This window comes from Phodopus roborovskii, unplaced genomic scaffold, assembly GCF_943737965.1.
Source record: "Phodopus roborovskii unplaced genomic scaffold, PHOROB, whole genome shotgun sequence".
In the NCBI taxonomy this organism is placed as follows: domain Eukaryota; kingdom Metazoa; phylum Chordata; class Mammalia; order Rodentia; family Cricetidae; genus Phodopus; species Phodopus roborovskii.
In genome coordinates, this window is record NW_026126511.1 from 55,343,104 (window position 1) to 55,359,031 (window position 15,928).

Consider the following 15,928-nt stretch of genomic DNA (forward strand, 5'->3'; position numbering starts at 1 on the left):
TAGATGAATTCACTCTCATGTAGCCCAGGGTGGCCTTGAGCCCTCAGAGATCCATCCGCCTCTGTCTCTGCTGGGATTAAAGGCGTGGCCACCACTGCCTCTCCTCTTCGGCTAACTAGTGGCTTAGTGTGTGTGTGTGTGTGTGTGTGTGTGTGTGTGTGTGGCTAACTAGTGGCTTAGCTCTGCACTCTGATCTTCAGGCAAGCTTCATTTGTTAGATTACAAAGAAAATATCACTATAGAGAGGAGAACATGAGGGAACAGGATGGTCAGGTTGGGGAAAGGACAGAGAGAGACAGCAAGGAAAGAATTATCTCGATAGAGGGAGCCATTGTGGGGTTAGTGAGAAACCTGGCACTAGGGATATTCTCAGGAATACACAATGATGACCCCAGATAAAAATCTAAGCAATAGTGGAGAGGGTGCCTGAACTGGCCTTCCCCTGTAAACACATTGAGGACTACTGTAATTGCCATCATAGAACTTTCATCCACTAACTGATGGAAGCAGATGCAGAGATTCACAATTATCCACTGGGCAGAGCTCCAGGACTCCAGTTGAAGAGAGTGAGAAATGATAATACGAGCAAAGGGGTCACGGCCAGCCATGATGGGAAACCCCACTGAATCAGCTGACTGGGGCTAGAAGGAACTCACTGACTCCAGACTGACAGCTGGGGAACCTGCATCGATCCAAACTGGGCCCCCTGAATGCAGGTGACAGTAGATGATTTGAGGGGTCACTGGCAGTAGGTCTAGGCTCCATCCCTAGTGTGTGAACTGGCTTTTTGGAGCCCATTTCCTATGGAGAGATACCTTGCTCAGCCTAGACACAGGTGGGAGGGCAATGGTCCTGCCTTAACATGGTGATGGGACAGACTTCATTGACTCTCCATGAAAGGCCTTACCCTCTCTGAGTAACAGATGAGTGGTGGGGTGGGGGAAAAGATGAGGGAAGCAAGAGGAAGGAAGGGAGGGGGAACTGGAATTGGTAATGTAATAAATAAAATAAATCTTAATGAAATTCATTAGTATGTATAAATAATTTACTCTGATAAAGATTGCAAAAGAAGCTTTAAAAAATATCAGACAACAAAACAAAACAAAACAAAAAAAAAATAAAGCTAAAAATCCAAAAACCCAGAAGGGTTGGGTAGTGGTGAGTGGTGGCACACACCTTAAGTCCCAACACTCAGGAGGCAGAGGCAGTCAGATCTATGTGAGTTCAAGGCCAGTTTGGTCTACAAAGCTACACAGAGAACCCCGTCTAGAAAAAAAATAAATAAACATCAGAAGGTGGTAACCTAAGTTTCCAGCAGAGAGCGGTACAGAGCAAAGGGAAGAAGTGGCCTGGTGTGAGAATCATGAATGCAGCCTATTGTAGAGACATGAATGGAGGCCACTGTGGTGTCGGGGCACAGGGACTTCTGCTTTGCATCATTTGGCTGACCTGTGAACAACTGTGTCTTCCACTTTCATGACTGTGAAGCTGAGAAAGAAAGAAATTGACACTAGAAGTTTGCATATCACTTTTTATGTAGTATAATAAAGACACTTCTGTGTGGTTTTTCAACATATTTTTTTGAAGAAAAAATATTTGCTTATTTTCCTTTTTGGATGGAGTGCCCAACCTGGCATAATGTTAGGCACAGGGTCTATCATTGATTTACATCCTCAGCCCAAGAATGTCTTTAAACCATCCCTGACCATAGCCTGGGTTTCTAGAGTCACTGAATCCCCATCTTCAGCATAAGCTTAGCAAGGTTTTAAATAAAGCTTTGTTAATTATCACATTAAATAGAAATAAGCAGCTAATGAGACAAAACTTTTCAATTTATTTGAGAAAAGGACATTTTTATACAGAAAGAGCTTGAGAGATCACAAAGGGGTCCTATGTGACTCAGGCTGGCCCCAAACTTGTGATCCTCCTGCCTCAGCCTCCCAGGATATATGCCACTACCACTAACTGAGGAAGGTTTGTAACAAAGACTTCTCAACACAGTGTTAGGCTTGGAGGAGTGCTGGGCTTGCCCAAGAGAGCTAAGGTGATGGAAAGCGCATTTAAGTCTGGGTTTCCATTCTTTCTTCAGCATTAATATTTCAGCACTGTGCATCTTTACCTAAGTCCTTTCTTGATCTGGAATCATCTTTTTACCTGTGAATTTGCGGGGGCAGACTTGACCTACCAACCCCCTGACAGCTTTTGTGTTTTTGACCTCATCTGTCTTTTATTTACTTACCAGGAAAGCAGTTTGACCCCGCACTTACTGCATCATTGTTCACAAGGAGAGGAATTTCAGCTCCCACCAAAGAGAACTTAGGCCGGTTCAATACTAAGATTCTATGTTTCTCTCTGTAAGACCCAGTAGAATGTTCTAGACTTAAGGCGACCATGCTGTAGTCAGTGTAAAGGAGAATGCTGACTAAAACTGAGGGGGAATGTTGCAGACATAGGAAAAAAGACATAGGGAAAATATTAAATGTTCAAGTTGCTTTTATAGATGGAAAGTGGTTAAAGGGGAGTCTGTGGTGGCCCCTGATTGCTGCCCATGAGACCCCAAGTGTGTTTGGAGCAAAGTGAAGTCTGGTGAAGAGTCAACACTAGGTCCCTTTCATGGGCTCTACACACTGCTGGTTTGTTACAGCCCAGCTTCCATGCTGTCTGAAGCCAATGAAAGCATGGTCTGTGTATCTTACGTGCAAAATAAATTCCACCCCCTGGGCGTTCTCTTTTTCTGCTTCAAGTGTGCTTGCCTATAAAAACCCTTATGTCCTAGTATAACATGTCCTTTTTCTTTTCTGCTTGCCTGTGTCAGTAATGGAACTGATTTCATGATAATAGAGGAAATTCAGCTTGAAGAGGATCAGTGAAGGCTAGAATGTGGTTTGGAAAGAAACAGATATGTCTTTTCCAACTCAAAGTGAACTCTGCCTTGTTCAGCTTCCAAAATCACCAACAAATGAGGATACTAGAATCTCCAAAGGGATATTACACAAAGATATTTGATGATGAACCGTGAGGCTGGGCTGGGGATAGAGCTCAGTGTTTGAGTTCTTGCCTACCATGTACGAAGCCCCGAGTCACTGCTTCCATTTTGTTCCACCAAACAAACAAGAATGAAACCAGCCAGACAAACCCACAGAAAGATTACATGCATGCCACTTCTTGGATTTAGTGATCTGTTATTGAAGAGAGCATTACCAGTCTTCTCTCATTCATTCATTCATTTATGAGGAGCCCAGAAATGTGTAGGTCAGAAAGGTGACAATTCTGGCAGAGGGAGGACATGTACAAACTGTGCTGCCCAACCCAGAGCCACTGCCAAAAGACACTATGCCCACGGCAACTCTTATAAAGGAGAGCATTTAACTGGGGCTGGCTTACAGTTCAGAGGTTTAGTCCATTGTCGTTATGGTGGGGAGCATACACCCTGCAAGCAGACATGGTGCTGGAGAGTTACCTGAAAGTTCTACATTTGGATTGGCAGCAGTAGGAAGGAACGGTGAGGGTGAGTAATTGGTCCTGGCTTGAGCTGAAATTTCAAAGCCCATCTTTAGTGACAAGCTTCCTCCAACAAGGCCACACCCAGTCCAACAAGGCCATACTTCCTAATAGTGCCACTCCCTGTGAGCCCGTGGGGTCAATTTTCATCAAATTACCATTCAACTTTTTCTTATGTAAAAACTTTTTCTTATGTAAACAAAACAAAACAAACAAACAAAAAACCAGTCCTGTCACAGTAGTCTCATTTAACTACTCAAGAACCACATGGGGCCACAGGCCACTATATTGATGAGGACAAAACAGAACACTTATATCACACAGAAAATTGTACTGGATAATGCTTGCTACAAGGATGGAGAGAATGTTCAAATCACCCAATTGCACTATGTACAGATCCCTCCCCCCCCACCTTGTAGTCCTCAGGATTATGTGTGCTAGGCATGCTGTTGTTTATTGCAAGCTCTTTGTCTCGCTACATATGTAGTTCACTTCATGAGCGAGCTGAGAGTCACACTATTATGTCCCCCAACACACACCAAGTGTTGTAACATTAGACCCAAGAAGGACCTCCTTTTGATGGTCTGATCTGGCAACTTTTGATCCATCACCATTTGAGTAGACCAAACTGGAAACACAAAGAAAGAAGGGGACAGTGACAGAGATAGGAGCTGTAGCACAGGCAGCGTAAGTGCTACAATGGGAAAACAGCAAAAGCTGTGGTAGTAACAACAGCAACGAAAGTCACTGGAAAGTTCTAGAGAGGGATCAGGGTAGGGAGAATGAGGATGAGTACAGGTAAAGAGGTGAGGAAGTACAGAAGGCTATACAGACCCAGAGAAGAGAAATTGGCTATTGGAAGTACTCCAGTGGGCTGGAAGAGCTTCTCCTCCATTACCTGTGATTACTATCTGGATGAATAGAGTATAGAATTCCAGTTGGTTGACTGTAACACATTACCAGGTATTGTATAGTGGATGAAAATAGGCATTGACCTGGCTTGTGATTCTGGAAACTGGGAAGTCCAGTAGGGTTTTCTGGCTGTGTCATTCTGGCTGTGTTAGAAGGTGGAAGGACAATGGAGGTAGACGGAAGAAGGCTGGACTCAACTTATCAGGACCCAACTCCTGGAATGTTGGCATCTCTCCAGTCCCTGAAGGCTCTGCTCTTGTGGTCTAGTAACCATTTAAAGGTCCCCACCTCATGTTACTATTGCACCAATGCACTTTCTACAATGCATCAATCCTAGAGGACATGTACAGATCATAGCTGCATACTCTGTCCCTTTAGGTGACTCATTTCCTACAAAAAAAAAAAAAAAAAGCCCTTTGTTCTCTATATTTTGTTTTATTCTGTTCTTGTGACAAGGTCTTGCTCTATAGCTGTGGCTGACCTGGCATTTACTATGTAGACCGGACGGCCCTTGAGCTCATAGAGATCCTTCTGCTTCAGCCTCCTAAGTGCTGGGATTAAAAATGTGCACCACCACATCTGGCTGTTGTGTATTTTTTATAGAGAAGGTAACGGAACACATGTAATAGGATAGACAAGGGGGCCTAACTAGGGGAAGAACCAGCTGGAATGAAAACCAGAGGGGGAGAGGAAATAATGAAAACAATGTCCAGTGACACTCATGTATGAAGATGCCAGGATGAAATCCTTATCGTGTATGCTGACCTGAATTTTGATAATAAAGAATCCTTGTCCTCTATTTTCAAATTCAAGGTAGATATATGTGTGATGGGAGATGTCATTCTGTATATGTTTCTCATACTGGTTAATGAATAAAGCACTGTTGGCCAATAGGAAAGGAAGATAGGAGGGACTAGGAGACAAGGAGGAAATAGGAAGTAGGAAGGAGGGTCAAGATGGAGAGTCTGGAGAAAGCAGTATGCTGGCCGGCTCCCCGGTAAGAGAAATACATAGATCAGCAGAAATGGGTTAATACTTAAGACAGACCGGTAAGAGAAATACATAGATCAGCAGAAATGGGTTAATAATTAAGACAGAGCTAGCCAATAAGAAACTAGTAATAGGCCAACAGATTATATCAAATACAGAGTCTCGCTGTGTATTATTTGGGGCTGGTGCGGTGGTGGGACAAGACCAGGTGGTGGGCAGAAAAACCCATACTCCTTACGTATGTGGGTGGAGGATTGCATAGCTATGAGAAAGAAATATTTGTCACTACAAGCACACCTTTACTCATTAACAGCTCCGAAAGGGACACCTAAGTCTGGAACCCCGGGAAAGAAAGTCAGAGGAGGCTGTGGGCAGCTCAGCAGTAGACTGCTTGCTTAGAACTCTCTAGGCCTAGCTTCCATTTCTAGCACAAACAAACCCTCAAAAGTCACCCTGGGTCATGATGCAATCATTCCATTTCCTTGACGAAGACTGTGCTTGTTGAATTAGCTTCTCAACTTTGGATAGATTTCATGTTCAGGGTGTCCATCACTCACTGACAACTCACATGCTACTCAGAGCATTCTCACCCACTTAAAACATTTGTGATGTCTCCTAGTGAATTCAGTGATTACTTGGAAAGAAGTCACAGTAATTATACACGATCATTAGAAACAGGATTTGAAGGAGAGCCACCTCTGTCTGAATATAGTTACATTCAAACGTATCAAGTTCCCTAAACAATGTCACGATTATCACAGCTTTTATTAAGCATGGTTGGATGGGCTGTACATTGCCTGACAGGGACATAACTACCTAAGGTGGTCCTTTTTATATCATGGGCATCATAGATCTGATACTTACAATAATTGTAATAGCAAAACAAACAAAAGACAATCTTCCAGAAGATGGCAGTAAAGTATCTTGGTTTGGTTTAGTAAAAACAGCACCTGTAATGCTGGGGAGATGGTTCTGTAGGAGAAGCGATTGCCACATAAGCAAGGGGACTTCAGTTTGAGCCCCCAGGAGCCATATAAATGGCTAGTTCAGGGGCGCGCACGTGTGTGTGCGTGTGTGTATGTATGTGTGTGTCTGGTGCCTGGGAGGTGAAGACAGGCAAATCCCCTGAGCACACTGGAAAAAATAAGGTAGAGAGCAATTGGGGAAAGCACCTCTGATCTCTTTGCTCAGATGCATACATGAACATGTACACACAAGAATTTTGACAATTTTGTGCTGGTCAGTGTTTATGCATTAAAAACACTATTGCAAAGAAAACATCATGAATGGAAATTAGCCATACTCAAAGTCTATCTATCCATCTCAATGAGCCTCTATACAGTTAGAACTGCCATTGGAAAGGGTGGGGCTTCAGACTGGAGTTTACACATGTGGATCCAGTATAACAAGTAGGAGGGAGAATAAGGAAGGGGTAACTATTAGGTGATGAGGAAGGACAGAATGCAGATAAAGGACAAGTGGACACAGACAAGTATATAAAGCTAGCTGGTTTTTCTAGTGTTCAGACTGCCGCAGATTTAGGAGTGGTGATATGTCAGTGTGCAAATCCTCAAATCCATAGATGACAAGATTCTTAAACAAAATGGAGTAGTGTTTACATAGAACCTGTGTGCATGTGTGCATTCTTCAGATGACTTACATGCCCACAATGCCAGCAGTATAGAAATAGATGTTACACTGATTGTTGAGAGATCAATTACAAGAGGAAAAAAAGATTTATTTATTTTATGTATATGAGTGCTGTATTGGCAGGTCAGAAGGGAACATAAGATCCCATTATAGATGGTTATGAGCCACCATGTGGTTTCTGGGAATTGAACTCAAGACCTCTGGCAGAGTGATCATCTCTTCACCCCTCAGGCTTCTTTTCTATTCCTAAATGTGGCAGGGTCATCAGGAGCCTACCCAGGTTTTCCTTAATTAAAGCCATGGGAATCAATTCCTTCATTCAGTTTTGGAAACTCAGAGACAATATTAGAATTGGATCTTAATTGCCTGTCTTTCATAGCATGACGAACGTGTTATGCAGAGTTCTTTAGCTCATACTCAGCAGTTAATGCTGACACATGAGATCTATAGTTTACTCTCTCTCTCTCTCTCTCTCTCTCTCTCTCTCTCTCTCTCTCTCTTTTTTTTTTTTTTGAGACAGGTTTTCTTTGTGTCCTGGAACTCTCCCTGTAGACCAGGCTGGCCCCGAACTCAGTGATTCAGCTGCCTCTGCCCCCTCCCCCTCTCCCCACCCCCAAGTGCTGGGATTAAAGGAGTGTGCTGTGCTGCCACTACCAGGCTGTAGTTTAACTCTCTTAAGTAAATCTTTTTATTGTTATGAAATAGACATTTATAAGGCTTGAAAAAAAAACTTGTGAGATTTACTTATTTTTATTTTATGTGTATGGGTGTTTTGTCCACATGTATGTCTGTGTACCTCTGGTGCCCATAGAGGACAGAAGAGGGCACTGGATCCCTTAGAACTGGAGTTACAGATAGTTTGAGCTGACATGCGGGTGCTGGGAATCAAACCTGGGTCTTCTGGGAGTGTAGTCAGTACTCCTTTGTTTGTTTGTTGTACACACAGTGTTCTGCCTGCATGTCTGCCTACAGGCCAGAAGATGGCACCAGATCTCATTACAGATGGTTGTGAGCCATCATGTACTTGATGAAAATTGAACTCAGGACCTCTGGAAGAGCAGCCAGTGCTCTTAACCACTGAGCCAGCTCTCCAGCCTCTAAGGTCAGTACCTCTGAGCCATCCCTTAAAAAAAGTCTGACCACAGCTGACTTTTATCTGATTTTTTTCAATAATTTTAACAATATTATGATATACTAAAATGATGTCATATTTTGCTAATGTAGTCTATTTTAAGGGTCCCCATCTCTCCCAACAAAAGCATATTCTCCTCCCTCCCTTCCTTCTTTCCTGCTTCTCACCCGCCCTCTCCAGGGCCCCACTATATAGCTCAGGCTGGCCTAGAACTGAAGTGCTGGGCACAGTTTTATTTTTCCTATTTAAGGATTTGTGTGTGTGTGTGTGTGTGTGTGTGTGTGTGTGTGTGTGTGTTTGAGACAGGGTCTCTCTACATAGTTCCAGAATTTTGTAGACCAGGCTAGCCTCAAACTCACAGAGATCCTTGTGCCTCTGCCTCCTGAATGCTGGGATTAAAAGTATGCCAGGCCCTCTTTAAGGCCTTAAAATAAACTTTTGTTCTTTATTTTGAACCCGAATCCCTTTATGTTGCTCAGGTTGGTCTGCAACTCCTGGGCTCAAGTGATTCTCCTGCCTCAGCATCCTGACCAGTTGCCATTACAGACGACATGTGCCAATGCTTCTGGCTTGCCTATTTTGAATTTTATTTTAGCTCAACCTGTTTGGAAAGTGATGTTCTTTGCTCTGGGGTTCAGTGCTTTGATTTGTCCTTCTATAATGTATGAGCAGAGCAGACCACTTTAAAGCCTGGCAGATTCCAGTGGCATGGATGCCCTTATCTGCACAGTGTCATTGTCAAAGGAAACAAAACAGAAGAATGCTTTGTTCTTTCCCTTGGTTTTGGAAATATGAGCAAGTTTCAGGAACATCTTTAAAGATTAAACCTATTATGTGCTTAGCAAGGGAAAAAACGACACATTTATAATTTAGTGGAAGACTAAACATGAAGCATTTATTAACAAACTGGTTTGCACAGTAAAAAAAAAAACTATTAAGTGAATGAATAACTGAAACTTGAGGGCTGCACTGTGCAGTGCTGGTGATGAGCATCCCAGGAGCTCAGAGCAAAGAGCCACCATCAAGGCAGACATTGGCAGAGTTGCAAAGGGGAAAGGCATAGGCTACTTAACAAGACAGGAAGTTTCCAATAATTTCTGGTGAGGACAGCCTTGAGTTTGGAGAGGCTGTACATCAGCAGAGCTATTTATTTTTTGTTTGATTTTGGTTTTGGTTTTTCAAGACAGGGTTTCTCTGTGTAGCTTTGGAACATGTCTTGGAACTCATAGAGATCCTCCCACCTCTGTCTTTCTCGAGCACTGGTATTAAAGATGTGTGCCACCAATGCCCAGCCCAGCAGAGCTATTTCAACACCTCAAACCTCAGGCTGAAGATATAGCTCAGTGGTAGAATGCTTGCCTGCCATGCACGAGGCCCAAGGATCAATCTGAATGTTTCCTTCTGGCCAAAATAAATAGAAAACAGAAACAAACAAACAAACAAAAAACTAAAAACCCCCAGTGCTTCAAAGAGGCCTTTGCTAACCATTTATTCCCAAACCCTATACACTGCTTATTTGTCTTTGCTGAGTTTCTGTATCTTTACTTGGAAGACACTTCGTGAAACTAAAGGTCTTTATTGGTTTTGGTTACCATTGTTCTCAATGCCTAGAATTGAGCTACCCAATACTGGATGCATGTGGTTGTTTACTGAAAGTAGAATTAACTGATATAAAATGAATTTCCTTGGCTACTGCAATCATAGTTAAAGTAGCAGTCAATACATGTAGCTGGTGGCTACCTTATTGAAAACAGCATTAGTCAACTTCTAGTCACTTCAACAAAATGCCCGAGATGATCAACTTAAAGAAGGGATAACTTTATTCTGTATCATGATCTTAGGGAGGGTCATTTGGTCCCATCATGGAGGCAGCAATGATAAAGGAGATCTGTTTACCTCACTGTGGTCAGGAAACAAAAGAAAAGGGGACAAGGGCTGGAAACTCAATATGACACTCAAGGTTATGATTGTTCATTATTCAGCAGCCCAACTTCCTCCAAGTCCCACCTCCTAAAGATTCTGTCACCTCTCAAAAGTGCCACAGATTGAGGAGCAAGTATTTAATGTGTGAGCATGTGAGAAACTCTTAGGCTCCAAACTGAGGGCTGAGGCAGTTGCTCAGTGGCAGAGGACTTGCTTAGTGCATGTGAATACACTGATTTAACATTTAAGTCCTTGGTATCATGAAAATGAAATGACAATAAAAGAGAGGAAGCCAGTCAGTGTTGGCACACACCTTTGATTCTAGCATTCTGGAGGCAGGGGCAGGGGGATCTCTGTGAGTTTGAGGTCTGCTTGGTCTACAGAGTGAGTTCCAGGCCAGCCAGGACTACACACAGAAAAACCCTGTCTTAAACAAACAAACAAATAAACAAGTTGCTCCCTCCCCAAACAGTCATTCCACCATTGGTTCAGTGGGCATATCTTTCTTGGCCAGTCAGTGGTATAGAATAGTGGGGTTCACAGCATGGTGATTTTTCTTCCCAGAAGCCTGCATAACACTTTCCCCATATCCTTATCTTTCCATAATTTTTGTAAAACAGATTTTAAAATTGAAATTAAGCCAAAAGGTTCATACAACTTGGGGTGGGTGTGGGTAGATCTGTGGTCCAGCACTGGCCTAGCAAGCACAAAGCCCTGGGCTTGATCTCCAGCATGGTAAAAACAAACAAAAAAATGGTACTTACATTTTGAATTCTGTAATGTATTAATAACTGTGAGGGTCTAAGAGTTTTAACCAGTTGCTAGCCAATGAACTTGGCTTTGTTTTGTTGACTTAAGACCTACAGATTAAGAGGTGTAGTCTCGTAAAGTGAGAGTAAAAGTAAGCCAGTGTTAGGGTGTTGGCAAGGTGTTCTTTTAATTTTTTTAAGTTTTAATTAATTAATTAATTAATTAATTAATTAATTAAAGAGCCGGTCTTGCCTAGTTGTCTAGGTTGACCTTGAACTTCTGAGATCAATCAAGCCTCCTGCCTCACCATATTGTATATGATACCTGTGAGAGATTCCCAGCTCAGACTCCCTCCCCAGGGTCCTCTTTTTGGTACCCAGACTCATGTAATCTTCTGTGTCTGTTTCAGAAATTATTGGCATCAGGAGATGGAAGATTTGGAGTCTGAGCTGTGGTAGATGCTCTCCCAGTGACCAACTGTGACCCTGAAATGATCCACAAGAGGCAGCTACTGACAACCATGCTAATTAAGCCAACTAAAATTATACGAGTCCTTTATTAATGGCCAGACCAATCATGGGCTCATGCCTCCAAAATGTTTCTTGGGGTACAATTGTTTTTAAAGACAAAAATAATTACATTAGTGCTAGAGGCAGGGTTCCCGTCAGTGAGGGATTTGGGGTAGCCTAGTAAGATCTGTTTTTTTTTTTGAAAACTCAGCAGTGTTTTGAGATACTATTTGACAATTCTTTTTTGTTTACACTTTCTCTGATTTTAGTTTTAGCTTGCACAAACATGAATTATTCTGGATAGGGTCACTGAGAAAAAGAGCATTGCTAAGGCAGATATGATCTAGGGGGTGGGGTGGGGGAGTTGAAGCCTGAGGAGTGCTAGGCAGACACAAAATAGAGTTATGACAAGAGGGCTTTGCCTCAGCCAATTTGACCTCTGCTCCAGAAAGGCAGAGGCAGTTTAAAGCTGTCTTAGGTTTTGTAAGAAAGAACTGTATATCTGTGTCTTAGTTAGGGCTTCTAGTGCTGCTTACTTACTGGCTTGCTCCACATGGCTTACTCAGCCTGCTTTCTTAATAGAACCCAGGACCACCAGCCCAGGGATGACTCCACCCACAATGAGCTGGCTCTCTACCACAGATCACTAACTTATAGCTGGAGCTCCTGGCAGCATTTCCTCAGCTGAGGCTCCTTCCTCTCTGATGACTCTAGTTTATGTCAAGTTTGACTCAAAACCAGCCAGTATAATCTTGAAGAATCCCTGCAGAGAGGGACTGGTCGCCAGTACAATTTGGCCAATTTGGTGGGTGAAAGGTGTCTTCCTCGTGTTACTTTTCATCTCGTCTAAATGAAGCTTAGGGTTTTCAAATGTTTACTGATAATTTGTGAAATTCTTTAAAAACCTAACCTCACTGGGAGGTGGAGGCAGAGGCAGGTGGATCTCTGTGAGTTCAAGTCCAGCCTTGTCTAGAGAGTTCCAGGACAGCCAGGGCTATACAGAGAATCCCTTGCAGTGGTCCAAGAAAACACTGGAGGAAGATCCCAGACTCAAATAGCGTGAAAGAGCAAAGAGCGTTTATTTACTAGCATATGCCGGGTCGTTCACCTGTACAAAATGGTGACTAAAAGCCTAAATCCAGTTGTAATAGGGGGGAAATTTAGACCTCTCACCCTCTCTTGGAAAACAAACAAACAAAAAACCTAACCTCTTCAAAGGTTCCTCTTTCCATATTCCCGACAACAGGGTGGGAATAAGGCAAGTGTTTATTCTCTGGAATCTGCCAGTGTCCGTGAATTCTGGTTTCAGTTTTGCTCAAACTTCTGGTCACAGTGTGTTTCCACTTCTTATTGTGATGTGTGAACACAAAACTTGTGCCATGCAGTGTTTTTCCTCTCGTTCTTTGTTTGTTCTCAATCAAAAGAGCCAGGAGTCAATGCACTAGACATTCTTTTTTGGGGAGTGGGGCGGGAACAGGGTCTTGCTACTTCTATACAGCCCGGGATGGAGCGAACTCTCGGCTCAGCCTCCCAGGTTTTGGGAGAGCAGGTGCCCGCGCAAGCCCCGCTTGGCCTTTTCTTTTTCTTAACACACATAGCACTGCACGCCTCTGGAAGGAGGAAGTAAGGCACACAACAGCTGTGGCACGTTACAAGGAATTCAAACGCGTCCTTCCGTTTTTCAGATTGACATATCCGGAATTTGTAGCTGTCCTTAAGTACCCGGGTCTCATTTCACATCAGTGAAGCCAGGCGGCAGGTATCTCACCAGACTTGCATCTCCTGTGTAGGGTCGAAGGTAAACAGTGAAACAAACATCCTTTAAGTGCCGAACTGGTACTATGTCTCAAACGTCTTTAAAGGAACATTTTCTTCAAAGTCTCTGGGGTAAGGCTTTGTGCCAACCTGGCAGAATGGTTTCCTGTTAGAAACTGAAAAGTAAAATTGCTCAGCTCACAAGTGTCTGGTCTTGTCTGTTTCATCCAAATTCCCACGTTCCGGGTGCTAGAACCCCGTGATCAACCTGGCGCCTAGCCCCGCAGGCTCCGCCCTCCTGCGCCTTGGCCCCGCCCTAGAGCTTGGCAGCCAATAGGAAAGACTGCACGAGGCTCTGGCACACCCATCCTGGCTCCCATCCCCATCCTGGCGCCCAGCCCCATCCCGCTCACAGCCGAGTCTGCTCTGCTTGCTCCCTCCGCAAGCGCAACTGAGCTGCCAGGCCCGGATCTGCCATGGCGTCCCCTGCAGCAGGCGGGGTGGTGATCGTAGGCAGGTAAAGGTCTCAGTGGCGCTGCGCTGCAAAGGCTGGCACCCTGGCAGCGTCCGGAACGCTGGGCCTCGCTCTGGCGGCCGTGGGTGCCTCGGGTGGGCATCAGGCTGTACCTCGCTCCTCCAGGCGCTTTGCACTTGCGCTCCAGAACTGGGCTGGCAGGAGACCCGGTGGCGGCTTGGTGGAGTCCAGAGGAGAGCCAAAGTGTTCCTTAAGTCGGTGTGGGGTCACCTGGAGGTTTCCACCTTTGTCAGCGCAGGCTGAACAGCTCAGTGGTGCAGAGTTACTCAGAGGTGCATGGCATCAATGCCATGATCCTGCGAAAACTTGTGGTCTAATGTTTTGGGATGGGAGTCTCATGTAGCTCAGGCTGCCCTCGAAGTCTCTTAAGTAGCTGAGGCTATTCTAGGACTCCTGATCCTCCTACCTCTACCTCCCAGTTACTGAAATTGCTGGTGTATGCCACCAAACTCAGCTTGAAAACAGTGCCCCTATTTTTATTAAGAACGCAGACAAGTGATTTACCCAAAATGATAGTAATTGATGGAGATTGACCTGGGTGGTTAAGGAGGTTCAGAGGGACCACGGGCTAGATTGTTAAGGCTTTGGAGGCAGAACGTTTGTCAGTCAAGACACCTGGCTTTCCCTCTCGCTCTTGTCTATGTGTGTCCCAAGGCGGGAGGCTGAACCACTCACTCTTACAGTTCAAGTTCACTCACACTGATTTCTGTTCTCACACACCCCCTTTTTTTCCTTCATTGCTATTTTTTTTTTCAATAAGGAGGGGGAGTTTATGTGTACTTTTCATTGGCTAGCTGTCTACAATTCTATCAACATGTAACAGCACACATTAACTCAAATTGGTTGATAGCTGTTTGAGAGTGGCTTCCTGTTCTTGTTTATGCTTTGACCACCTGTTGCAGACCAATCCCAAGTTCAGGGGTTTCCCTTAGAGCCCTTTGGCCCTTTGGAGGAAGGTGTCAGTATGCCTCCTGCCATTTTTCCCCCCTCTCACAGAAATGTGCAATTAAAGGCAACTTTGTCCTTTCCGGTGGATGCCTGTGGTTGAATGGTCAAGGAATATCAAAAAGCGCACTTTGCCCTGTGGTGGATGGTGCTGCCTCACCTTCTCAGACAGCTGCCAGGCCAAGGGTTGGGCTTTTTTGGATCTCAAGTCAGTGAGGTGTGTCAGGTGAGATTTTGACTTGATCCTGTGGATGGTTCAGAGTCTCCTGAGGAGGAGCTACTCAGTCAGTTATCTGAGCTCATGGACAGGGAACTTAGAAGGGAGTCTGACATCTTCAGCACCACAGGATGACCTGGGTCTATTGGCTGTTATTTGTCTTCAAATGAGAACGTTCTGTCTGTCTTTTGCTTAAAAGACACCTGTGAACGTGAAGTTGGCCTTTCCTCACCCCTATTTCTCATCTGTCTGTCCAGCTCTCAGCCAGTCCTCCACCTATCTACCTATATAGTGTCTGTCACCAGTTTTCTACCAACTGGCTCGTCTCTGTTAACTTTATCTCTGTCTTCTCTAGCACTCTCCATCTGTCTTCCAGGGCCCCATAGGTGATTCAAGGGAATAGCCCAGAATTAAAGCAATTCCTTAAACCTGGATGGAGAGCTTGGCAAGGCCATACACAATCCCAAGGTGGCGGAGATAGCAGGATCTCAACTTCCAGGCCAACCTGGGCAAGAGTCTCAAACAAAAGCAAAAGAGAAATAGACCTGGCTGGGGCTCACTGGTTGTTTTGGTTTTTTGAAAGCAGTTACACAAGTTTGTGTGTGTGTGTGTGTACAGTGTGAAAGGAGGTTGGGAGACAACTTTGAGGAGTTGCTTTTTCTCCATGCTCTTATGTGGGGTCTGGGGATGAAACTCAGATTAGGTTGCTAGGTCTGCATGGCAAGGGACTTTGCACCCTAGCCCCGTCCTTAGCCTGTCCTCACACCTCTGCCCCTTCTCTCCCTGCTCTCTTTCATTTTCTCAAAGTGCTAGGAATTGGACTGGGCCCTGCAAATACTGGGTAAGTTCTTTGCTGAGCTACACCCCTAGGACCTTACTGTGTAGCCTAGGCTGGCCTTCATCTGGTTCTCCAGGCTCAGCCTTCCAAGCTTCAGAACTGTGAATATGCGACAGATAACTGGCTCTGAAGTTTATCACTCTGTGACCCAAACCCCCTGTGTAGCTGAGGATGAGCTTGAAGTTCTGGTCCTTCTGCCTCAGTCTCTCCATAGCCCCCTAGTGCTGAGATTGTGGGCCACACCCATCTAGACATTTGGCTTTGATTTAAT

The 15,928-nt window shown here is 44.4% G+C and overlaps 1 protein-coding gene across 2 annotated transcripts in view; it reads left to right on the forward strand.

The window, feature by feature from the left end:
* The first annotated feature begins 13,495 nt into the window (after positions 1 to 13,495).
* Positions 13,496 to 15,928, forward strand: part of Cryl1 (crystallin lambda 1) — a 97,663-nt gene continuing 95,230 nt past the window's right edge. Inside the window, exon 1 of one of the 2 annotated variants that reach the window (XM_051195617.1) lies at positions 13,496 to 13,639. In XM_051195617.1, coding sequence (XP_051051574.1) covers positions 13,599 to 13,639 — 41 coding nt within the window. In that variant the 5' untranslated portion in view covers positions 13,496 to 13,598. The remainder of the gene's footprint in view (positions 13,640 to 15,928) is intronic. The other variant, XM_051195618.1, reaches the window with a different exon arrangement.